Genomic DNA, 27570 nt, shown 5'->3' with positions numbered 1-27570 from the left:
CTGATAAGGCAGAATTTGCGTCCGTGCATCTCATTGGATGGTTTTGGATATATTAGTAAAAAACTCAAATTGCATGCCCTGCCTTATTTTTATAGACGATAATCAGATTTCTCTCCAAATAACTTAATTTTCGTTGGTAATTATTTGCATTTAAGCAATTACTTGTTGTAAATTCTAAAATTTTAGGCCGTCGAAGATCGAAAAAATATTACATCAGTATTATGCATGTAGAGCTACGTGCGTAGCCAATAAAATCACGTCACACTAAAATAAAAAATAATACGATAACACTCTTTTATGTTATTCACGTGTTATTATATGTTATTCATGTACTGTTGTATTCTGAAAATATTTTTTATCTTATAATACATAATAACACGTCATGAATAACATATTTTTTTCTCCAGCGATGTATTAATTTTTCTCGAAGTCTGCCTTCCATCCATCCACGAAATTTGTCCACCGCCATGACAGGGCTGATCCGCTGCTTTCCCCCACCACCGCGGTCGAGGTCCGGGGAGAGTTCCCGGTGGGCTTGCTTGCCCCCCTTCGAATTTTCCGTTGGTACCCGTGGCTCTGGTCAGTTAGCTTGCTTCTCCGTTTTGTCTGGCTTTTTTTTTGCTAGGATTAATATTCCTTTTTTTTTAAAATTTTGTTGGTGTTTTTTTTTTAACTTTCTTTTGTTGTTTGAGTTTGCGTGCTAATTGTATGGTGAATGTGGTAGATTTAGTGAGCTGATTCGCAAACGGTGTATTGTTTTTGCTCCATAATTTTTGATTCGCGTTGTTTAGATGGTTACCTATAGCGAGCTCCGGGGTGTCTGAAAGAAGTTCTGGGATGCAGTTTCCTTTCTTAAGTTGCATTACTTATCAAGATATCAGGCGACCATGGATATTAACTTGAAGCCAAACTATTTTTAAAATTTGATGGGATTTCTTAAAATTTACGCTGAAGGAATATGCTCAGTTTGTCTTAGGGTTTAGGGTTTAGGGTTTGGAAAGATAATGTTGCTTATAATCTAGAATTTTATTTCGTAAGTGTTGTATGATGTGCGCTATTCACACTCCCCACAGAAGAGGTGGGGTGGATGTATTATAATATAAAGCGAGTTAAAATATTTTATACTAATTGTGCTGTCTGCTAAAAATCTTACAAAAATAGAAAGTGAAGGAGGTTTACACTTGCCTCAGCTTTAGGATTTCAGGCATACATGCATGTTAGGGAAGAGAGAGTTGCTTTATATGAAAAGCTGTAGATGAGCACATGATGGTCTGAATTAGATTTAAAATTTGCACTATCAATGTAAATTGAGTACTAAGAGTTGTCACCTAATCCAGTCAAGCCAATGTCTTCTCTACTAATGAGTGATCCTTGCATGTTAAATTATTTGGGTGATTGTGACTGCCGCCTCTAGTATTTTGCTGCTTGTCGGACTAGTTGCTCCAAAGGAGCTTGCAAACAACATCCATCGCCTGCTACGTGATCTCATTTGCAGATGTATTACAAATCAAATTATTTTTCCCTCTACGCTTCACCCCTTGTGAACCACTCGTCTTTTAAAGTTTCTCTTTTGCAGATGGATATTTCCAAAAAAAAGGATGACACTAATGCTACTTTTTAATACATCTAAATTAGGAAAAATTAAGAGACTCAAAGTCTTTCATCTTTTCACCCATAACTCCAATATGTCACAACCATTGCAGTTATGATGCTGTGATCAACTTCAAATTATTTTTTGATCACTGTTCAGAGATAATGTCCTCTATTAGTGACACTGATTAACATCCTTTTGTTGGATAAGAGATCTGGGAGAAGATTACAATGCGAGGGTAGAAGAAAAAGAAAAGATTTGCTCTTTGAAAAACTGTGTGTTCTTACATGGCCTCTCCATCAAAAGAAGTCATCAATGGAACTTGTACCATGGGCACTACAATTTACCTAACTTGAAGAACAATTCTTATTGTACTAGTTTTTAATATTACATGCATCTAAGTTGGCTAAGTTGCACTTGCATGACATGGAAAATTGTGCTACCTAGGACCTAGCTAGGTCAAATGGGCCAAAATAACTCTCTTGGCTCTTCATATCTAGGTAATTTGACTGCTCCTTCCATATGACAACCAACCCAAAAACTTTGTAAGAGCCCATGAAGATAGGAGGATTAGTTTCAGAATCCTAATAAAATTTTCATTCATATAGGTAGAAGCTAAATTAAACTCAAATGAAATTGGAAACTTAAGCCGCTAAATGCTAAACAAGGTAAGCGTTGAAAGAGGCCATATAACACAAAGTCAAGGCGTTTCAAAACGCCTTAAATGTTGAAAGGACATGCATCTTATATGGACAAGAAGCTATTGTCGGTGAAGCCAAAAGCATCTCCAACAATGAATCACATAAGATCTTAAGATGAAGCAAGATTCTATGATTAGGCAATGTCTACCAAAAATCCATGATGTGAAGGGTGTGCTCAAATCTACATTGCAAAGAGGGAACGACCTCTTTATTCTCATGATATTTGTAATGAAATACATTTGAAGGGTTTCTAAGGAATCACATAGCAAAGGCGTTGAACTTAGCTGTAATGCTCGGTATTAATGTCATGAGTCATATTGAGCAAAAATCGTATGAAGTAGAAGAGAGAGTCGTATCGTGTAAGAAAGGGCTCTTGTGGCATTTTAAGAGTATACAGAAGGAGATTGGGAGATGAAATTGAAGGAACGAAGTAAAGATCATAAATTGTACAAGAGAAGGAGAAGAGATGACTTGCCTGCGACGAATGAAACCAAGGAAGAAGCATTGCCGACTCTGGCCACGAATACGAGGGTACCTGAGGGCCTCAAACGCACTTGCAGAGCTCCAAGCGACTTCTTCCGACAAGAGTAGGAGATGCAGTTGAAGATGACAAAGAAGACTAATGGCTTTCGTTGAGTAGTTGATGCACTATACTATTATGTAGGTGGAGACGAGGGCTTTGATGAGTGGGAAATTGACGTTCCTGCATATGAGTAGCTGACTATGTGCTTGAAGTTGGCTCAGCGTGTGAAGAGGAATATGGACGATTCTTGGTGCGTGGAATCGAATGAAGATGAAGACACAGGGCTTGACAGGGCTTCAATTGCAGAAAGGAGGAGTTTTCGAGCAAGGAGAGCATGAAAGCACTGATTGTTTGTGAGAGCCAGGGAATTGTACTTGCGTGACCAAGTGAAGGAGGAAGAAAAAGCTGCAGGATGCAAGATTATGTCTTAAATTAAACATTTCTCAAGTTTGTGTGTTGAGAATCTTTCGGTCTCGAGCAGTAGAGTGTGAAAGGGAAGACCATCTGATAATCTCGCAAGGGCATGACATAGAATTTTAAGCTCGACCGAGAGTTCAGATTGTGAAGTCACTTGTGGTGCTTCCTTTACAGTTTTCTTGAGTGTTTAAGATGTTTAGTGGGAAGAAGGCTTTAACTGTGAGGTTAGAATAATATATTACTATGTTGTTATGTCATAATATCGAAATTCATTAAAGTTAAATTCATAAAGAAAATTTAAATGACTCGATAATTAAAATCAATTAAGGTTAATTTTCATATTATTTAGAAAATTGTTAAAAATTTAAAGTGATATAATTCTAAAAATTAATAAGAATCATAATATAAAATCAATAGTAACTAATAAGAAGAAGACTTGAAGAAATATATTATATGATTTAAAATAAATTAATGATTTGTATAATACATTAAAGATAAAATAAAGGTAACTTTGTAAGTTTTAAAATAATAATAATCCTTTATACATTTGATAATAGGTATCCATTAAAGAAAGGTTGGGAGAACAATTGACGTGGGAGTCATCAATGATTGATGTGAGTACTCATATTCTTATGCTGTAGTAATATTTTACTTCTTTTCAATCAAATGTATTTACTATTACTAGTTCTATTTATATCAATACATATTGATTATTCACGGTTCTATTAAATTTTCGTTCATATTGTAAGAATGACGTGTGTACTCGATATTATTTAAATTTTAATGTATATTGAATCTTGTACAAGTTTATTGACTGCATACAAATGAGAATAAAATGATCATTATTAGATATTGATTGTTATATTGATTGTTATAATATGCTTAGCTAGAATGAAGTTCACCTCTTTATGGTATTAGCAAGAGAACGCTAAGGTACACAAACATATAAATGAAAAAAGATATTCGTATTAATGTATCTTCATTGGTACAAATTTAAATGATGCTCCTGCTATGTAGATTAAAAATATAGTGATGTGTAAACGATACAGTAAGATATGGAATGCTTACAATTACTTTTAACGATCATATTAGAGTTTAAACCTTCAGATCCTCTTTGATTGATTTATGTAAAGTTTAACTGACTTGCACATTATTTTTTTTCCATTGTGATACTATAATTTACGTGCATGAGTATTCACTGACTATGATTAGGTCATTATTGATTTAAACTAACATTTAAAGTTTAACTATTTGATTAAAAGAAGAGCAATATAAGAGAAAATATTTATAACGGACGTGGATAACAAGAAATGAGGTAAATTTAACTGTATTGCTCTAATTTACTTTATTTAGTTGTTCTTTAATTTGTTAAATTTTATTTATAAAAAATGAATATAGAAAAATTTAAATTCTATTGTCCAATCTTCTGTACCCCGCCTTTATTAATTAAGCCTCTGGCCAGGTCATGACATCTGCAAAAGAGACATCATTGGGAATAGTTTATAAAATTTATGTAAACCATAACTAAAAGAGCATACATATGCTGGTGGTGAATAATTTGACATTAGTCAGTCCTTTGTTTATATAAGTTTGATGCTTTTCCTTCCATTATACCTTATCAAAGCTATGCATTGATTTGAAGAATTCATGGTAAATGAAAGGGTAATCACTATTTTGTATGGAGAGTCCAAGGTTCAGAAGGGCATTGTTGCTCTCACGATCATGTCGTGTTTGGACTAGTGATTTCATAATACTTATTACATCTTCAACCAATAATTATATCTTTAGTATGAACATACTAAACATATATTGGGCTGTAATTTCAACCTATCATCTTGTTGTGACCTTATAGACTTTCTCGATCTTTATTATCTTGAGATATCTTGTGAAGTCCTAAACGAGTAACTTAACAATATATGGACATGAGCTCTAACAAGCATTCAAAAAATTTGAAAAAGATCACAATCTCTTATGGGTTTTATAGTCCTTGGATCAAATCAAACCATCTGAGTTATTTCTCTCTTAATAGAAAGGAAGGAATCTATAAGTGTAGCATCAACTTTTCAGAACAAAGGGAGACACCCATGAAGACAACCTTTTCTTATGCGAATAAAAAAGGTTTGCACCTCAATTAATTTATCTCCTCATATGGAGAAAAATATGTTTCAATTGTCTAAGTTTTGAGGAGAATCGATTGATTCAAATGGATCAAAGAATATGAGAATTCATTTCAAGAGCTTAAGGAGTATTAAGTGTCACCCTTAAACTTTAATTGCCATTACTCAAGTGGGCCATTTTTTTGTACCATGGAGTTAGGGTGATGTCAATTAGCTTCATCATAATTTGGAAGGAGAATACAAATGATAACTATCGACTTGCATTACCATGATCTTGAAAGTAAGGCCTACTCAATCTTTGAAAGTTGGATTTCACCTTTATCATTTCAATAAGATAGTTTAAAGCCAAACACCAAGACTTTCTTCCTCAGTCATAGGGTTCGATACATTAAAGTTCTTTTCTAGCACCTAGGAAAACTCATAAGGTGGTCGATTGAGCTGATAAGTATGCGAAGCACTAGTTGATTTCATTTTTTCCTTAGAAAGCTTGGTTTGATTGAATGAGATTATCAATCTGTGCAATTCACTAACATGACTAGAATCGACATAAGCAAGGGGTGCTCCTTAACAAATATTGATTGGACGGTCTTGTGCCCTTGGGTTCAAATTCATGGACTACCAAACCAACTGTAAAGCTATATTCATCGAACATTAGTTGTTTCTAGTCATTGTAATGAAGAAATTGCACATCCTCACTAATCCTTAGTTATTTATGAACAAAATTAACAATTAATTTAAGGCATAGGAGGGAATTTATTATGGGAGTAGGACAAGTTCAAATTAAAAGCTATAAATACACCCCATGAGAAGGGAAGTAACTAGCCAACTCAACATATATCCTTGATTATTCTAGAAAACTAGAAAGGAAGCTTGAAGGTAAGTAGGGACTATGAACTAAAAATTTGCTAGAAAGCCTCTAAAACCCATGGGGTAACTATTTCAACGACAACAAAAAAAAACACCTCTTTCTTTGCTATACATGATATAATCACTTATCCTCGTTGAATTTTTTAAGTACACTATTTTTGTAATAATTGTGTATTTGATTCAAATAGTTAAACTAATGGAGCAATCAAAATGGTCAGAATGTGATAATAAGAACAAGAAGAAAGGGAATGGGAAATATCAGATGAGCTAAGCTATTAGCAATTCATCGCGAAAAAGGCAGAATTCATGGTATTATTCTATCATTTTGTACGAGTCATATTGTCAGATTTTTTGACTACATATAATTTTGATAGTATTATAAAAAAATATTAAATATATTAATTTATTATAGAATTCTTATTACATTAAACATGGTGAGTACTACTCATTATAGTAGTCTCAAATTTAGTCATAAAAGAGGTAGTTGCTCTGCCTAACGAAACTTGCACTATAGAATTAGAGGTTGTCTCTTTGAAAAATAAACCTCTGAGTGAAATATTGTTTATGAATTCAACACCAACGACAAAGTGATTCTCAATGAAATACTGTTTATGAATTCAACAACAACGACAAAGTGATTCGCTGGAGAGCTTTGGGTGATACAATTTTTAGTTGTTGACAAAACATCTCATAGTTGGTATGGGTTGACTACCTTTTGTGACTAAGTTTTTTTAAATTTAATAATTTAGGACAAAGAATTCGTCAAATTATGACTAGTTTTTTCTATATATATTTTTTGAATTCCTACCATTATCTGACGCCTATTTGGGCTCATTATAATTTTTTTAATCCAGTGATTAAATAATTGTTATCATATAGATTTTTTATGTAAATAAATAATTGTCTTTCTTGTTCTTTGTGATTCACTCAGTCATATGGATTAACTAATTTCAAAGCATAGACTATCCTATTCGGGTAACAATCTATAAATTATGGCCTCTTCTTTATGTTAATGAACACAAATTAAGACACAAGAATGTTCTTGATATTAGGTATTCTCGAGTATGATTGACTTTAAGGAGCAGTAGTGACACGGGAGCGATTTTGTAGCTCCCGTTGTGGTAGTTTCGGGAACAAAGCTGAGACACGCTTAGTGCTCCTGGATTGAACCGGTTCAAGTTGGGTCCTTGTTGAGTTGGTCGGTCCTCTTGGACCACTCCTAGTTATCCTATTATTATATATCTATTTTTGTTGGAGTCTAGGTTTTGCGTGAGTTTGTTCGAGATTATTGCTGAAGTCTCCGTTTCCCCTTCAAGGGCTCTATCCGAGGGTTTGAGTGATGTTCCAACTGTATCTCTCCCCAAAGGTAGTGCTTATCTTTCCTATCCCCTTCCGCATCTTTCCCACGATGCTCCCTGCTGCCCTCCATCGCTGCTGCCGCTCCCAAACAACACTCGTTTGCCGTTTTTCACTGCAGTTTTCCAATTCCAGCTTTTCTTGGCCGCTTCCACCACCCCTGACAGCCGCCCCTTGCTGTCCTGCAGTCCCCCGCTTTACCCCCTCGCTGCTGCCAACCAACTGAGACAGCAATTTTTTCTATTTATCCTGCGCTCCAGTCGCCCGCCAACCTGCTTTCATCAATCCAGTCTGCTGCCTTGTGGCAATTGGCCCTTTTCTCTTGTTGCTGTCATCCGAAAAATAGCAAAGCTGCTGTTTTCCTGCTGTCCTCTGGCCGTTCAATCCTTTTTCACCATACATTGCAGCTCCGCTTGCCATCTCGCTTGCTGTCTCACTCTCTCTAACTGATACTTCCATCCCCTTTCGCTGCATTGCTACTATTTCCCGTAGTCCGCACCTTCCCTACCTCACTGCCACCTTTTCAAGGTCCCAACAGCAACCACCACCACTTGAAATCCATCATAGCATCAGGTCGTGTGTCGTGGTTTTTTTATTTTCCATTTGATTATGTGTTTGATTCTAACATTCTATTTGGCTTTTTCATTAATAATATTTGCTTTACCTATTGTCATTAGGGTTAACTCCAGTATCACTTAGTCTGGGGATTGATCAACCTAGATTCTCTATTTGACTTGACCTTATTAATACGACTTACTGTTAGTAATTTACGAGTTTAGATAAGATTTGTTGGTTCTATCTCAATGAATCTTTTTTCTTTTTTTTCTTGTGGAATCTTTTATATTAATTTGTCAGTAATTTATATGACTTATATTTTTAGATTTTTTTCTCCTTCAACAATGACACATGCCTTTATGGATTTATAGTCTTTTTGATTGATGCTGGGGATTATTTTTTTGCTCTTCCTGTCTATTTGGGAGTTCGATAATAGGTGTGTATCATGGCTTAAAAACATTTAATGATTTCATGCTTCTAGTTGGGAGCTTGGAGAACATGTATAGCTTCATGTTCCTTTAGGAGGTTAGTTGCACACTTTATTCAAGGTTATCATGACCTTGAAGCCTACATGGTGCTTCATGTCTTTAGTTGTGTTGCTATAGGAATGTACTATGGAGCCTTGAACTTTGTCAACTAGGTTTTCTCATTTGTCTGAATCATAATGTTGGTGTTGCCATTTTCATGAACTCCAATCATTATTGACATCATGTCCTTAAGCATGTTAAGTAGTGCTTTCTTAGCCTTCTATTTGGTTCCTACTTCAGGCTAACTCCTTTCCTATTTCTCAAAGCGTAATATTTGGTTATGTTGAAGCGAAGGACTGACTCTTTAACATCCCCTATACTTGGGATGTGTTCAATAAGCCGCTGAACTAGTTAAAGAAGTACAACTGAGCTGGGTTGGTGATATAAACTTGCATCACCATGCACTGGTTTTAGGGTCACATGGGTCACATGGTTCACTGCTCCTTAGCTTCTTTGAAGGATATTTTCTTTTGAATGTTTTGGGTGCCTTTCATTGGTTTACATTTAGTATTTTGTTTCCTCTAGCCATTGTAATTAGAGAATCTAATCTTGTTGCCTAAGATTTAAATGATTACGAGTTACATAATTACTGGGCAATGGGGATACATCGAGAGGGGCTGATTGAGAAGAGAGTTTGGGTTCATGTGAATAATCATGAGCTAGAATGAGAGAAAAGAAATTAGAAACAATAAACTTCATTATGATAAGGCTTAGCTTCTTTGTCTTTCTTTATTTTCTTTCCTTAATAAGGGTTATAGAAGGTGTCTTTGAACTTTTGGAAGATACAATTCTCTCTACTGAGGTCAGGATTAAACAATGTTTTCCAATATTCTCTTAGTGGTATTGAAAGAATGCTCTTGGATATTGTTACCAGATAAGTCCTCTTAGTTCTGTGAGATTTTGGGTGCTTCTCTGATAAGGCTCATGCTGCTTCACTTTCATTGGCTTCATGTTAGTAGGGGATCAGTGTCAAGCTTGCTAATGACTGCATCAAAGGTATAATACTGAGGTTGCTATACATGGTTTGCTAGGCAAGCCGAGCTAAGTATGACCATCCAAGCTGTGATCCGTAAGATTTGTCGGAGAGTTGTTGTTATGGTAGTTATTGCATTGCATGAGGATTATTGAGGACTACTCGGGGCTTATGCTTTTTCTCACCTCCCATGTTGGTGTCACTTGCCAACCCATGGCCGAAACTCTCCTTAAGTACTCCGCTCACATAGGACTTTGTCTTAAGATCTTGTTTTCACATCCCTCATTTCTTTGGACTTAGGGTCTATCATGCTCAGGTGTTGCGGGTGAACATCCCTGACAATGAGGGGAGTTAGGTTAAATCTAACCCTTGATCTTAGGTTCAACTTCTAAATGATATAAGACAACAACTATACAAACACTCAATGGGTCAAATAAAAAGGGGATTGAAAATTTTTCCCAAATGATAATATATACTTTTTGGCTCTTCTAAATTATTTATTCTGAAAATTGATCTTTGAGGGTGAACTCCAAAATGTGGCCAATTTAGATCCAAAGTTATCACATTTCTCCAATTCAGCTCTCGACCTAACAAAATTGATCCAAAATCTTCCATTGGGGACTTAATTGGGAACAATTTTATATAATAAAGAAACTTAATTGGGATCAATTTCGTATTTTAATTTCTTTAAGAGAGGCCATTTTGGATGACTTTTTATTGTTGGGGGACTAAATTGGAGAAATATGCTACTTTAGCACTAACTTGGTCCCACACAATTGTTATCTTTGAAGATCTGCTTTTGAAATTTGAATATCTAAAAATTGAATGTGCTAAATTTGAATTGGTGCTGTAAGTTTGCATGCTTCAGCATGTGATGTATGTATATCTCAAATATCAACATTGATGTTTCTAGTTGTGTCAAGCGTTTATTAGTAAATTCTCAAGTTTCGTTACTATGTTATCTCTTTGGAGGGTAAATGATGTTACGAAAACAAACATCATTTATTTAATGATGTTACGAAAACAAACATAAATTCTCAAGTTTGCATGCCTTCATTTTTAAGTTAATGATGTTACGAAAGTCGTCTTAGATGGTTTGGTCATATTAAATGTCGACCATTAGATGATCCGATTAGGAGAGTAGATGTTTTAAATTCGACTTGTGTTAAGAAAGGCAGAGGTAGACCTAGGAAGACTTGGGCTTATTGTATTAAAAATGATCTTAATTTACTAGAACTAAATGAAAATATGACACTAAATAGGACGCAATGGAGAAAAAGGATTCATGTAGCCGACCCCACGTAGTGGGATTAAGGCTTTGTTGTTGTTGTTGTTGTTGATGTTACGAAAACAAACACATGGACTAGCGCACGTGTGATGCAGACAAGCCGTGCAATTTTATGCATTTTGATTTATTTTTAATTTATATTGAATTTATTAAAATTGATTTATTTCTCTATATTTCTTTTAGATTGCAACAACCGGAATTCTATTTTCTAGTTTATCACATGTCCTTCCTCTTTCCGACTATAATTAGGCTGCTGACTGCTGTGACAATTGTTAATTAATAGGAGGCCTTTTTGGTTGTGCTGGGGTGGCATTAGGCCGCGTGTTACGGTTTTTCTTATCTTTGTACTCATTTTTATTAGTCATTTGTTGTTGTTTCATCTGTCCTCTCCATCTTGCATCAATGTGTGCCTTGCATGGTCATTCTATGTTTTTCAGAAAGCTTACGTGAAACATAGATCTTTATTTGTTTGTATGAATTTTGTTTTTTGGCTTTAAATATTTGAAACTTTGCTGGTAAATTTTATTCTGGCAAAGGTCCTGACATGCAGTTTTTTCTCTTCTAACGGGTTGAGTCACATTGTACCTTGGGCTATTTCTGCCTTGGGTGTGAGTTATTTTTTGTTTTAAACCTATTTGAAACGTTAACAATTGGTAAAAGCACCATATATGAGGTGCTGACTTTACGTGATTACTGCATGAATGCATATTTTTTATTTCAAGCTATAATAATTGCTTTTTCTTTACTCCTTTTGTTATTAGAATAATGGCCATTGCTTAAAGTGAAATTAAGATCATACCACAGATATTTTCCAAGTTCTTAGCGCAGAAACACCTTAGTTGAGACCAGAATTAAAATCTGATCTGATTTCTTAAACCTTGGCCTAGATATGTCTATAGGAACCAGGAGACTGCAGCCTTCATCAAATTTCAATGTATAAATGTTCCATCATGTATCATTTGCATTACACTATGCTATCATTTGGCATTTGCTTGGATAATTTGAAAGAAGATATATTTCATCTGCCTCACTTGAAAAGGTGGCATATAATGCCTTTTTTAACATAATTTTGCGCTGATTATTGTTTATGAATGCTTTGCCGTTTTCTTTCTGTCTTCATTAAGTTTGCATCCTTTTACATTTTTATGATATTTTATTTTCTTCATGAAAGCAGAAGAATTGGCTCTCCATTTTAAAAGGAAGAAGTTAGATGTGTTCCCTATAAGAGTTCAATTTTCATCTTTGAAAAGCCAACTTCTGCCAAGCAGTGACTGCCTGTTCTTCAAAAAAGACACGCTTCTAATGTTTAGGTCAGGAAGGGTTCAATATAATAATATATTAGGATTCTGCCATGGGATAACAGAAGCCATTACCTATCACAAGGTATGATGGTGAGTTTCTGAAGTTTCACTCGCACTCTTTTAATTTCAGATCATTTAATTTTTAAGAAAACTTAAGTGCTCGTACTTTTTTGTAATGATAGAAAATCTTTTCAGAGTTAATAATAGCTCTTGTGCTTTTTGTTAGATCTTTTCTGTCCATTTTTTTAGGTGAAAGGTTGTTTATTTTAAAGTGCGAACTTGATGTTATTAAGCTTCCTGTATTATAAATCGTATTGTTTTTCCTTACCTAACTGATTTACATGTCTATAATGCTTCCAAGAAGTTGAGGATATTTCAGTTTCATAGTTTTATTTTATATGATCTGCCAACAGCCCCCACTTTAACAAAAGGATGATGAAGATAAAACTGTTAGCGCTTTCTGGGAAGGAAAAAAAAACCCGAAAGGGAAATCATCAGTCTGTTGTGGAATAGTTGAGCAATATGGATGGACTGTATGAAAAAGAACTACCTCAGAGTAAGAGGGAGAGAGACAGAGGCTTTTTGCTGGTTGTTGTAATAATCTACAAATCCGATAAAGTTTTGACAACCTAAAATATACTTCAATTTTCACACCCCTCAAATTTCGTCTGAGTTAATTTTATAAAAATTTTACCCGTTGAATCGAACAATTCCATGTAAATACCTATATATTAATTATCAATAGATTGAAAAATATAAAATTTGAAAGTTATAAAATTTAATAAATTAACTAAACAATTAATTCCTAATTTTTTACTTAATCCCGCAGCTCAATGTTCACAACCAACTTTCACTCCTTTTATTCACGAGTGTCGGCCAATTTGGGATCCAAAACTATCACATTTCTTTCCCCTCTCCCTATTTCTTATCCTCTCTTCCCTGATCTTTCTCCCTGTTCCTTTCTCGCGCAATAGAAGCAGGCCGCGGGAGAGAGGAGGGGGGGGGGAGGAGGGGGTTGCGCCCTTGCTACAGTGCAAGGGCCGCAATCAGGTAATCCAGCGGCACCTGCGAAGGCTGTAGCTCCCAATTTAGGGCTCGGTAGCAAATTTCATAAGCACAAATCATTCTTTCACGATATGAAGCTTTCATTTTTTTCCTCACCCTTTTGAATTAAAGTTTGCCTCATTTTTTGTGCTTTTCTTGTTTCCGGTATTCTTCAGAAGCTCTGATTGTGAGTCTGAAGTGTCAAAATTTCTTTGCCAGCTTCCATAAAGGTTCTAGCACGATATCAACGTAGGAAATGTATAGTTGGAGGTGATAAAAAGTAAATTTGACAGCTTCGGAGAAAGGCTGGTCAACTAGAAAGTTGTTTATGGTATATTTGGCAAATTAATGATATTTTGAGCCAAACTACATAATGAATTAATATATTATGAATTCTCAGTTCGTTTAGGATTTCAGGTTATTCACCTGAGGCGACAAGTTTGAGGCAAGTGTGTACAAGATCGTTGTAGGACAGATCCTTACATTTCAAGTAAAATAATTCCATGCTAATTTAATAAAAATAATTTGATTTGCGGAAATTAATCGAATCTTAAAGTTTAACATTATGTTTTAGAGGCTATTAAGCTCAATATAAAAGTTATCGCAACGTCCAACCAGTTACCGAAGATTAAGATTTCAGTGTGGCAACTGAGGTGAGTAATTATATTTGTAAATTTAAGTAATTTTTTTTATTTCAGAATGTATGTTTGACTCTATGTATGATCTAGTTTAGTTAGATTATTCATATTAGTAGATGAAAAATATATGCATGTCAGAAAAGATATAGAAGATATGCATGAAATATGTGTATGAGATGCATGATATTTATGATATGTATGATATGAAAGATAGATAGGATATGAAACATATATGCATGAAATATAGAGAGGATGTGAAACATATATGCATGATAGAAAATATATACTTGAGATAATAGGTATGCATGATATGAGAGTTATGTCTGTTGAATAGTTGCACAACAACGTAAGAATAAATATGTACGCTAGTAGATGCATAAAAATATCTCAGAATAATGTATGTTATGAAAAGTGAAATAACTTATATATGAATGCTTGTATGTGTATGTTCAGAGGAGGATTTCACCCTCTAATGGTACAGACAGGGGATGCTAATGTACCAATGCATAGAGTTTTTCTATCAGCCCAGACAGTTGTGATGGTTAGATCACTAACCGCTGTGCCAACGGGATAATATCAGTCAAGGGCGAGTAGACCACATATTATCTACCCAGATAATTGTAATGTTTACATTACCAACCGCTGTGTCGACATGATAATATCAGTCAGGGACAGACAAGGGTCTTTTCACCCTAGATAATTGTGATGTGTAGACCGCTTACCGCTGTGTCGACGGGACCGACAGAGCAATATCGACGAAAGGTATGTTAGTTTTGTTGACGGTAATCCTCATAGAGACAAAAATATATGTAAAGTGTCAAGTAAAATTAAAGTTATGATAAATGCATATAGAAGATTAGTGTTTGTTCATTTGGAAAAAGTTCATTGATATCTGCATTAACATATATTAAATTGCTTATAAAAAATATTAAATATCAGCATGTTATAAGATTTTTTATAGACCAATATGCATATTGAATTCTTTTCCTTGGGTTACTGTAGTTCAGAAACACGATTACTCCTGGGTCATCCTTAGATAATTCATTATGTTGATTTTTAGGCTTTAGACATTTAAATAAGATGAACAGAAGAAAAACAAATGTATACAGGAAATAAGAACCACAAACGGAAAAGTTCAAATTTTTACTTGTTAATTTTAATTGCTTTTCTTAGTGGCTCTTTCATGTATTATTTGAATATTAAATTGTTTGTAATAAAATTAGAATAACAGAGATTTGATTTCCATCGCCCGACCATCCGTTCCTATCTTGGTTAATTCCAAGTCACGGGCCAAGCAGTGACACAGTTGTATCAAAGCAAAAGTTTAGATTAGAGCAAGTGGTTTAGAATAAATAATTTATTTTTTAATGAAAGAGCTAATAGAATAATAGTATTAAGTTATAAATAATATAAATAAAAAATTTTAGTTAAGTCTAATTAAATTATATAGTTGTCATTTCGGAGTTATGGATGATCTGAAAGAAGAGATTAGATATGAGAATGTAGAATCTGTTGTACCTCAGAATGACATAATCAATGCTGAAGCATTCTCTGATATGATGAAGGCTGTTACTCAGTTGATTAAGAATTCTCAATCTCAAGCTAGTATCAGTGGAGCACCAATGGGCAAGTATTTGAAGCTCTTTCAAGATATGAGACCACATTTATTTTCTGGTGCAGGAGGGTCATTGGAATCAGAAAATTGGCTATTGAGAGTTGAGAAAATCATAGATGGCATGACTTGTCCACTAGAGAGGTGAGTTATCTTAGCCACTTTTACTTTTGAGGAGGAAGTTGAAAGATGGTGGCAAGGACAATGCAGGAGAAGTTCGTAGGTAGAACCAATCACGTGGTGCAGTGGGACTAGTTTGCGAAAACCTTCAGAGATTAGTTTGTACCACTATTAGCTAGAAGACAAATGCAAGATAAATTCATTGGGTTGGTACAAGGAGATACATTGATTTTGCAATACGAAGTGAAGTTTACTATGTTATCGAGGTATGCACCCCAGTTGATTCCTAATGCAGGGGAGAAATGTCATAGATTTCTTTTTGAATTGAAGGATTCGATCAGACAACCACTAGTGTCACTTGGGATTGAAGATTATTATTCAGTACTAGTGGAAAGGGCTCGGCGGGTGGAGTTTGATTTCCAACAATTCAGAAGCAAATTCAGAAGCGTAGAGACATGCATAAGAGGAAGAGTTAGGAAGAAGTGACACCAACGTTTCATTTAGGAGAAGGAGAGTCCATTGGGAAGAAATTAAAGTCCTACGCTGGTGAAGTTGTTAGCCAGACTGGCGGTAGCACTATACAACCCTGTGTTAAGTGTGGAAAGCAACATTGTGGTGAAAGTTTATTTGTGTTAAATGTATTTTATTTATGCAAATAGCTTGGACATCAAAGGAGAAACTATCATAATGTCGTTCAGATATTCACATCAGATTCTTACCCAGGAAGAAATCTAGTTCAAAGGAATTGTCAGGAAGGCTCTACCTGTGGCTCGTAAGGAGTAACCAAGTCAAATCATTTGTCTAAGAGTTTATTTCTGAACCCATCAGGAGCCGGATGAGCATGTTGCCACTGATTCTAATGCATAGAATGATATTTTTCAATTATCATTTGACAAGAAACAATTTTTTTTTATCGCTTTTTATTTCATCTTCATAATGTATATATTCACAGTTTATGTGGAGTTCATGAATTTCGAGGACGTAATTTTATAAGGAGGTGAGATTATAATAATTCATTTTGAGAAATCGGGTAAAATTTTGAAGATCTAAAATATACCCAAAATTTTAGATATCTCAGATTTCAATTGAAACAAATTTATAAAATTCAACGCGCTAAATCTAGTAATTTGATATAAATCACTGTATGTAAATTATGATCGGATTGAGAAATATGAATTTGAAAATTATAAGTTTTATTAAATTAATTAGTTAAATAATACTAATCCCGCTTGTGCACTGTAGCCCACTGACCTAACGCCTTCGTTCGGTCGAATAGGAGTCTCGAGCTTTGATTTTCCTTCCCTTTCTCCCAAAATCTCTTCTGCTCTCCCTATTTTCTTCTCATGATCTCCTTTCTCCCTGTTCGGTTCATGCACGGTAGAAGTTGGGAGCTGCGACCTTTGCTACACTGCAAGGGCTGCAAACTAACAGGGAGGCAAGTGACCCCTTGGTTTCCGCGACTTGTACTTTAGGGCTTCGTGTCAATTTTCGTAAGCATGAATCCCTTTCTCTCACCATTCCAAACTTTCATTTCCTTCTTCACCCTTGGTTTTGAATTTTGCCTCGTTTTCATGCATTTTTCCTTTCCGGTAGCCATCAGAGGCGTCTATTGCATGTCGGAAGCGTTCAAAAGTTTTTTTGCATGCTTCTATAAGGGTTCTAGCACGATATCAGTGTAGAAGATGTGTTGTTGGAGGTGATAAAAAGTAAATTTAGCAGCTTCAAAAAGTTGGTTTTGTGCTGAGAAGCCTATTTTGAGGTTAGAATGTTACTTTTTGGGTTTGATTGAGCAAAAAATGTATAAAATGCTAAGATTTTTACAGATTTCAGGTTGTTTATTTGAGGTAGAAAGTTCGAGGCAAGCATGTAAAAGATTTTTACAGGACAACTCCATAAATTTCAGGTAAAGTAATTACATGCTAATTTAGTAAGAATAATTCGATTTGCAGAAATTAATTGAATCTTAAAGCTTAACATTTTGTTTTAGATGTTATTAAGCTCAATAGAAAAGTTGTTGCAATATCCAGCTAGTTATCGAAGATTAATATTTTAGTGTGGCAACTGAGGTGAGTACTTACATTTATAAATTTCCGTAATTGTCTTTATTTCATAATGTATGTTTGCTTTTATGTATGCTCTAGTTTAGTTAGATTCTTCATATTGGTTGATAAAAAAATATATGCATGCCATAAAAGATATATAAGATATGCAGGAAATATATATATGAGATGTATGATATGACATGTGATATGAAAGATATGATATGATATGAACATATATGCATGATAAACATGATAGAAAAATATATGATTGAGATATGAGGTATGCATTATATAATTGTTATGTCTGATGAATAGTTGTACAATAGAGTAAAAGTAAGTATGCATGCTAGTAGATACATAAAAATATCGCAGAATATTGTTATGAAAATAAAATAATTTATATGAATGCTTCTACATGTATGTTCAGAGGATGATTCACCCCCAACGGTACAGGCAGGGACCCCAGTGTATCCACATGCGTAGAGTTTCTCTACCACCTCAAACATTTGTGATAACTAGATCACTAGCCGCTGTGCCGACGGGATAATATCGGTCAGGGGTAATTAGATCAGAGCTTACCTCCCCAGACAAATTTAATGTTTACATTACTAATCGCTCTGCCAACATGTATGTTCAGAGGATGATTCACCCCCAACGGTACAGGCAGGGACTCTAGTGTATCCGCATGCGTAGAGTTTCTCTACCACCTCAGACATTTGTGATAGCTAGATCACTAGCCACTGTGCCGACAAAATAATATCGGCCAGAGGCAATTATATCAGAGCTTACCTCCCCAGATAAATGTAATGTTTACATTACTAATCGCTGTGCCAGCGAGATAATATCGATCAAGGGCAGATAAGGGCCTTTTTCTCCTAGATAATTGCGATGTGTATAACGCTAAGCGTTGTGCCGACGGGAGCTGACAAGGCAATATCGGCCAAGGATGTGTTAGGTTTGTTGACGATGATCCTCACAGAGATAGACATATATCTAATTTATAAAGTAAAAGTAAAAAATACAATAAATGCATATAGAAGATTAGTGTTTGTTCATTTTGAAAAAGGTCATTGATGCATACATTAACATATATCAGATTGCTTATAAAAAAATATGAAATGTTAGTATGTTATAAGATTTTTTATAGACCAACATGCATATTGAATTCATTTCGTTAGGTTACTGCAGTTTAAAAATGCAATTACTCGTGTTATTTTTAGATAACTCATTATGTTGCTTTAATAATAATTTGGGTTTCAAACATTTAAATAAGATGAATAGAAGAAGAACAAATATATATAGAGACGAGAACCACAAGCGAAAATGTATAAATTTCTACTTGTTAATTTTAATTGTTTTCTTTAGTGGTTCTTTTATATATTATTTGAATATTAAATTGTTCATAATAGAATTAGAATAACATGGATTTGATTTCCACCGTCTGATTGTTTGTTTCCTTCTTGGTTAATTCTAAACCCCGGGTCGGGTTGTGATAACAACAAGAACCTAGTCAGTAGATATTTTAAATATAACATACTTCTGAACTTTCCATGGTTTGGGTATTGAAGCTATTAGAACGTTCTACTATAGTTTGACTATTATGGGTTGGTCAATCTATGTGTGAAAATCCAAACCCGGTTTTTTTTTTTTGCGGTGCATTCACATAATCGAAGATTCCACGTCAATCTTGATTTGTTTGCTTATAGGCCTAGAATTTAATAGCACTTGAAGGATATGGAGAGCTAATTTTGATTCATATGATTAATTAGAAAATTAGTACAAAATATAGTTTACAATTTTTTTAAAGGTTTAAAATTTACATGAAAAGTTGAACACCATAAGGTGTTATTTTAGGCAAATGGATTTACCCTATTCATGTAAACAAAAGTGATGCCTACGTACCTTGCCTCTCAGGGAATAAAACCGAGGTCCTGCTAGTTTGAAAAGACAAAAAAAATGAAAAATCAAAATATAGAAGATAAAAGACAAACTTCTTGTCCTTAATATAATGTTAGCCAACTTGTAACTAAATTGCCACTTTTTGCACCTTGCATCTTATTATGACACCATAAAGCCTTATAAAAAATCAAGGGGTTACAAGTTTTAAGTTAAAAATTTTGTCTTCGTCTCTAACGGAAGTTGGGAATCTCATCACTCCCTATCATCCGTATTTACAAGCATTTATGTAATAACCTATATATTACAACCCTTGTGACATTCCTATAATCATAATTCTTGTAACAAGTTAATCATAGGCAATTCATAATCATATGCATAATCAACAAGATACGAATACATGCAAGTAAAGATTTCATAAATATGCTCATCGTAATATTAAATAGAAAAATCATAACTATCATCAGTTTCAGTTCAAGCAAGCATTCATGTACATTTACAAATATTCAATAACATGAAAAAAATTTAAATGCATTCATACGTCACAAGAAATTATATCAAAATTCTAGAGAGATCATTTTTTAATTTAGCACAAAATTATTTCACCTGAATCGACGGAGCAGTCCTATAACGAGTTTCATGAGCTCTCATTGAGCTCATTGCCTTGTACAAATAACATGGAATCATTAGCCTATTAGAATTTCATCCCCCACCCCCCCCCCCCGATTTCTTCCTATTCACTCCAATCTTTTCTTCCTCCATTCTCTTTACTCTTCTCTTACCTCTACTTTCTTTGTAGTGACCAGAAACAAAAGGAATACTTCAAATCACAATAAAATGCCAAAACAGATTGTAAGGAAGAAGTGGAATATCTAAAATATCATAAAAATGAGTTTTCTTTTTATCGATTGCCGATTTCTTCCTGTTCTCTCCAATCTTTTCTTCCTCCATTCTCTTTACTCTTCTCTTATCTCTACTTTCTTTATAGTGGTCAGAAACAAAAGGAATGTTTCAGATCACAGTAAAATGCCAAAACATATTGTAAGGAAGAAGAGGAATATCTAAAATATAATAAAAATGAGTTTTTTTGTTTTAGATTTCTTCCTAGAAACCTAAATCACAAATTGCGGATCTTTGTTGTTCGCCCAGACGATCCTCTTACAGTGATGGGATTGTGTACCCTTCAAACCTGCAAAAGTGAATTCGGGGGAGGAGAAAAAATGAAAGAGTCCTAGCCATTAATTCCTCAGACCGTTGCATGCATACATAAGTGTGATGAAAATTCGTTTCTATAATGCAGGAATTTAGAGAGAATTAATTAGGGTGATAAGGATTTATTTAAGCTTATATTTCAAAAATTTATCTCCCTAAACATTAAAAATTCATGCATATTATTATATATTAAATCGACCGATTCAACTTGGAAAATTTTATAAAATTAGCTCGGTTAAATTTCGGGGAGTGTGAAAATTAGGATAATCAAAATGACTAAAATTTTCACCTGATTTCTCAGAATTTGGTGTTTCATAACAGTTCTGGATATTGTCGGGTTAGACTAGATTCAATCTAGTCTATGCGATCCAAGGTCTCAAAAAATGATCTAAGGTATCTTGGGTTTTAGTGTTGAATTTGGATTTTGTCTTCCCCAAAAGTTATCTTTAGATTTAAATAAACTTGCAGTTTTCTTTAGAACCTTATAACATAAGGTAGAGACCGATTGGGGTTCTTCAAAGTCATAGAGGTCCTATGAGATAGATTTAGTATTAGGTAAGTCAAAAGTTCCAATGGGGTGCATCCTGGGCTTTGATTTTTTTTTTATAGTTTTATTTTATTTAGGTTTTTAAGCTTTTGCCAATGTCGAGGTTATTAGGAAACCATTAAAAGAATCTATAGGAAGATCCTAGTCTTAGGAGGAATCTTAAAAACCAAGGTTTGACATAAAGGGAGAGTTTGTCAACCTCATTCAAGTTGAGGTAAATAGCACATTGGCAAGTGTGTTGAATTCTCCATGTACTAACTAACGGTCTTTATGAATATGATGGAAAAAACTAGCGTAGATAGCCATAATCAAAGTATATTTACATTTAAATGTAATTGATACATTTAAAAAATGGTTACTTATAGATATTAAGTTATAATTAAAACCATTATTCCAAAGCGATTAGATCTTATCGTTGAGTTTAGAAAGGGCCCAAAAAACCAAATTTGTATCTTAAGTTATTGATTTTATTAACAAATATCATTGGTTTAATAATTAAGGAGCTAAATTTTGTGGATTAATAAGAGCTTTTTGATACGAGACCAAGAGGACACCTTAGACACCTTGCACGTTTAAAATAAGAATCCCAATCTCTCGGAAGACAAAGATCTAGCTATGTAGTAGAAGAATCGGACATACCCAACTTCCCATTCCTTTTTTTTTTCTAATGGATTGATAAAGGGATGATTCTCAGGTACACTATGCTTGCATCTTCTCACTTGATCATCGAGATGAGTTCGAAGGTGAAATGATCATCTTTCAAGTTGCAGGTTACACCTTTTTAATCACGATCCTTACTAAGAACAATATGAGAAATATGAAGGAATATCTAGCCAAGGGGGCATCTATATTAGTAAAATCCATCTCAATATTAGGATTAATGGAAACCTAATATGAGATAGATGAATCACTATTTAAATGATCTGACTCTGTGTATGGCAAAGTTTGGATAAGTATCAAAGAAGGCATATTAGAATCAACATTAGGTGTTAAACCCATAGCATGGATCTCATTAACAAGGCACGTCTAATAATTAGGCAAAAAAAAATAATGTACTTTATCGATATTCACTTTACAAAAGTTTGGACGAGTATTAGGATGCATTCCCTTGTTTTCTACATTTTTATTAGCATATAAGGGGTTTTTGAATTAAGTTGCTCAAGTTATGGATGAGCCACAAAAACAAGAGTTAGGAATTATTCCTATGTTTAAAGGAAGACGAACAGTAACTTTGTAAATTCTTTATAATCACTTGCTTAAGAATATCATATGTATGAAATGAAATTTTTTGAGAAAAACTTGGCAGAATATCCATTTTCCACCGAATCACTAACCATTGAAGGCCCAGTAAGTTTAGTAGTAATGGAATGCATGGAAACTTAAGAAGTGATGCAAATGAAAATAAAGTGTGATAAAATGAACTTGAAGTTTTGAAAAAAATAATTCACATTGGCAAGATATGACATTCTCTCTTAGGGTTGAACCTAGTGGTTCACTGGGACTTGCAAGGAAAGCCGAGAATAAATAAAATAATGAGAGGAGATCTTCATATAATCATCCTCACTTTCAACCCTAATGAAAATATATTTGCTATTTATAAGGCCAATAAAGTCTGAACCATTCAATTTCAAACTAGGGAAAAACTTTATTTTGTCTATTGTATTTGAACAACACAAATTTATGGATTTACCTACTTAAGGCAAATCAAATTCTTTGCAAGAAATTAAATCTCATATCTTGAGAATGCAGAAGTTAGTAAACCATCTTGCATAAAGCTAATTTCAGAACATCAGGGTTATTGAAAAGAGTTTTAAAGCCATAGCGTTATTACCCAACTTAATCAAGGAAACTAATCCTGAGGTGATGAGCTCAATTAGCCCGCCAATTTCAAAAGTGCGACCAATGAATTCATCCCTATGTTGGATTGAGGAGAGAAGTTGTTGGTAGTCGGGTTATTGAAATCACGTGGAGAGAAGCCAAACTCAGTTTGTGGTGATGTGATTCCTGTTTGGGAGCTAAATTTCTTTTTGGTGGAGTTTGACGAGGAAAGAGTTTGGTGTGCAAGTCGGGATCTCGGCATCGTTCGTCAAGGAGGCACATCCCTACATTGATTGTGGAAAGGGCAGATCTTGTCACCCTTTGAATGAGGAGGTGAATCATGGTGTCGACGAGGTGTTATGCGATGCCAATTATCAAGTAATGGAAGAGCACAATTCTCATCATCCCAACAAGCACTCCCAAATTATAGTTTTAGCTGGAATAATAGTCAATGATGCAACATAATTTCTCATTTATATGGCGATGGCTTGTGATTTTAGACTGAGCTGTGCTAATTTTTTTAATTGTAATGGAGCTTTAATATCTTATGGAAGTTCGGCTTCAAACTTTTTCTTTCTGTTTATTTTCTTTAATGCATATGAGATTTTTTAATGGCATTTTTATCAAGATCAAATTTTATGAAATTTCAATATGCAGGTATTGACTAGTGCAAAAGCATTAGTTGTTGTGCAAGTCTTGATGTTCATTTTACCTCCTAATGTGCTTGCGGAGACATGCAAGACTGAAAACTCTTTTTTCAACATGCCTTTTCTGTTCATAATAGCCCTTATTGGGGCTACTGTTGGTGGTGAGTGTTTTTTATCTTGTTTTACTTGAATTATTGGTTGTGTAGAATTAGTTGTTTGGTTTTATAGTATTTGTTCTTAGAATTTCTTTGAATTTATTGATTATTAATTTATAATGATTGGTTGGCTTTTATTGATGCCTACAATGTAATTTTTACAATAAATATACTTGAAATGTACAAATAACAGTTAAATCATTTTTCAATACCTTCATTTAAGATGTGTTATTGAATTGATAAAGGGTTGGCATACCACATTGGTCAACACAAATAGAGATTGAGTCAGTTGCTTGTAACCATGATCTAGGGAGCCTTTTATAAGAAAGTAGCCAATTTTTGGAAAGTGGTTAAAAGTTAAAATTTTGTCAAGGTGACTTGGTCATTTGGCTGATATGTTTTTGACTGTTGTTTGAATAACTCTCTTCACACCTCATAACCTAAAGAATACTGTGATTAATAAACCAAATATTCTAATGACTTTTTTATTCTAGTATTTCTCTTCGCTAGATTAGGTATCTTACTATGCATTTTGACTATGATGATCATGACAATGTTGTTAGCTATCTTCATCAATGTGCTACTTAAAAATAATTGATGCAATGACTATTCTAACGTTTGAGGTGGAGTTTAATGATATTTAATTTTATTTGCTGTGAGGGGATGCATGGGAACTCGATTCAGTTGCTTGTAACCATGATCTAGGGAGCCTTTTACAAGAAAGTAGCCAATTTTTGGAAAGTTGTTAAAAGTTAAAATTTTGTCAAGGTGACTTATTCATGTGGCTGATATGTTTTTCACTGTTGTTTGAATAACTCTCTTCACACCTCATAACCTAAAGAATACTGTGATTAATAAACCAAATATTCTAATGACTTTTTTATTCTAGTATTTCTCTTCGCTAGATTAGTTATCTTACTATGCATTTCGACTATGATGATCATGACAATATTGTTAGCTATCTTCATCAATGTGCTGCTTAAAAAAAAAATTGATGCAATGACTATTCTAACGTTTGAGGTTGAGTTTAATGATATTTATTTTTATTTGCTGTGAGGGGATGCATGGGAACTCGACGGAAGTGTTTGTGTTTGAAAGGTTTTTAGAAGGTGGATATCCAAATATAGCTATGATCTAGAAAGGGATGGTGAGGTTTATGTTGATTTTTTGGTCGCTGATTTTATGTGGAGCTTAAGAGGGGGTTTATTTGTTAAGGTATGATCGGTGTTAAGTATTCTTTAGGAAGTTAAGGACGTTATGAATAAGGATTTAGAGTTATTTAGAATATTTATGTGGAGGTTTTGATGTAGAGAGTGAAAGGAATGTTGGCTGGCTGAGTTTGGACAAATTTTGGGTGGCTTAGCTATTTTGTAAATAACTTGTTGCAGGGATGTGAAAGCTTAAAAGAAGCTCCAAAGCATTCAAAGGACATATATAAATGAGAAATTTAGGGAAAGGAATCATAGAAAAAAATTAAAATAATAAGCATTAAACTTCTTATCAAAGAGGGATATCTAAAATCACCACACAAAGGATTAGGGTTTAGCAGCTTAGCTTTTCCTTGGGAGAATGATAAGTCTTCTCTAAATTTTTGTATTACTTATATAAGCATTACACATAAGGAGAAGATAAGACAAATTAATGGCACTCAACGGCAGTCAACTTACAATAAATACTTGTGTGCTATTTTTTTTTTTTTTTGGCTTTGTGTCTCCCATCGTCTAATCTTACAATAAATACTTGTGTGCTATTTTTTTTTTTTGACTTTGTATCTCCCATTGTCTAAGTCTAAGTATTTCTGTTCGCTAGACTAGGTATCTTACTATACATTTTGACTATGATGATCATGACTATGTTGTTAGCCATCTTCATAAATGTGTTGCTTAAGAAAATTCATGCAATGGCTATGCTAACGTTTGAGGTGGAGTTTTATGGAAGTCATTTTATTTGGTGTGAGGGGATGCATGGGAAATCGATGGAAGTGTTTGGGTTGGAAGGTTTTTAGAAGGTGGATATCCAAATATAGCTATGATCTAGCAAGGCATAGTAAGGTTTGTGTTGATTTTTTGGTAGGTAATTTTATGTGGAGCTTAAGAGGGGTTTATTTGTCGAGGTATGATGGGCACGAGTATTTTTTTAGGAAGTTAAGGACATTATAAAAAGGGATTTATTCTGAATATTTATGTGGAGGTTCTGATGTAAAGATTGAAAGGAATGTTGTTTGGTTGAGTTTGAACAAATTTTGGGTGGCTTAGATATTTTGTAAATAACTTGTAGGAATGTGAAAGCTTAAAGAGAAGCTCCGAAGTATTCAAAGGACATTTATAAATGAGAAATTTATGGAAAGAAATCATGGAAAAAAAATAAAAATAATAAGTATTAAACTTCTCATCAAAGAGGGATATCTAAAATCACCAAACGAAGGATTAGGGTTTAGCAGCATGGCTTTTCCTTAGAAGAAAGATAAAACTACTCTATATTTTTGTTTTACTTATATTAGCATGATACATAAGGAGAAAATATGAAAAATTAATAGCAGTCAACTTATAATAAATACACGTGAGCTATTATTTTTGACTTTATAAGTTCCATCGTTTAATTCTATTGAATAAAGTTGATGGAGTTGGAACAATACTTTAAAAATTTTGAAAGAAAGTTTTCCATGCTTCTTTTGGCTTGAACTTTGATGATTTGACAAGGTAAGATGGCAATGGTGATATGACTCTGTGGATATACTTGGATGATGTTGCATTGTGGATGCCACTTTGATCAAAATTCTAGCTGATATTATATTTTTCATATTTGATATTCTTATGTTGCAAATGACATTCTTCTTGGGTTTAAATGTAAAATAACATAAAAATAGCAAAATTTAAAAGAATCAATATGTGATAGTAGCCATGGATTTGTTGATTGATTTGTGATAAAACTGTCCTGCATTAGAAGAATTGTTCTTAGAAGAGTTAAAGCTATGTATCCATCCTGCAAATTTGGGGCAAGCTTTTCTGACTAATTTATGGCAACCAAAGGTCATCAATAGCTGAGTGATCCTTCCATGTTTTGCAGTTGTATAAGTAAGCGGGTTATAGGTATTGATAGAATCCACCTTCAGTGAGATGGCTTTTGAGGGCACAATCAACTTATCTTCAAGCTCACCTGCAATATAATTTGTCTCCTAATTCTTGGCTGCTTAATAGCATTTTAAGATATAGCATCTTCTATACTAAAAGTAACCTATAAATCATATCAAATTAATTCTTGGCTGCTTAATAGCATTTTAAGATATAGTATCTTCTAAAAGTAACCTATAAATCATATCGAAAGGCAATTTTAAAAAGTCAGCATTTATTCTAGGTTTTCTTAAAATTTTAAATGTAACACATTGCCATTATTTGTAATTTGTTTAGTTTGGTCCAATGATATCACTTAGGTCTAACGCATATAAAAAAATAATTATATCATTATATCGTCTATGAGATCTCTTGTGATTAATTGCTTCAACATATTTTTAGTTGCTAATTTCAAATTGCTTTCTATTAGATTCATTTAAACCAGAAAAATAATTTACAAATGTAAATGCTGGATTAAAATATGCATGAGATAGAACTTATGCAAGATTATGG

At 33.9% G+C, this 27570-nt stretch overlaps 1 protein-coding gene across 1 annotated transcript; it reads left to right on the top strand.

Annotated features, from left to right (window-relative positions):
- Positions 1–421: 421 nt before the first annotated feature.
- Positions 422–23953, top strand: LOC110038386 (the record flags this gene model as incomplete). The annotated part of the gene is given in 3 exon segments (XM_020743208.1): positions 422–579; positions 12090–12298; positions 23803–23953. Coding segments are annotated over 3 exon segments (472 nt in total), but the record flags the coding sequence as incomplete, so codon positions are not given.
- Between the last annotated feature and the right edge of the window lie 3617 nt (positions 23954–27570).

Source organism: Phalaenopsis equestris, unplaced genomic scaffold (assembly GCF_001263595.1).
Source record: "Phalaenopsis equestris unplaced genomic scaffold, ASM126359v1 Scaffold232749, whole genome shotgun sequence".
NCBI lineage: Eukaryota > Viridiplantae > Streptophyta > Magnoliopsida > Asparagales > Orchidaceae > Phalaenopsis > Phalaenopsis equestris.
The sequence above is the reverse complement of the archived record's forward strand: the minus strand, read 5'-3'. Positions and strand labels throughout refer to the sequence as shown.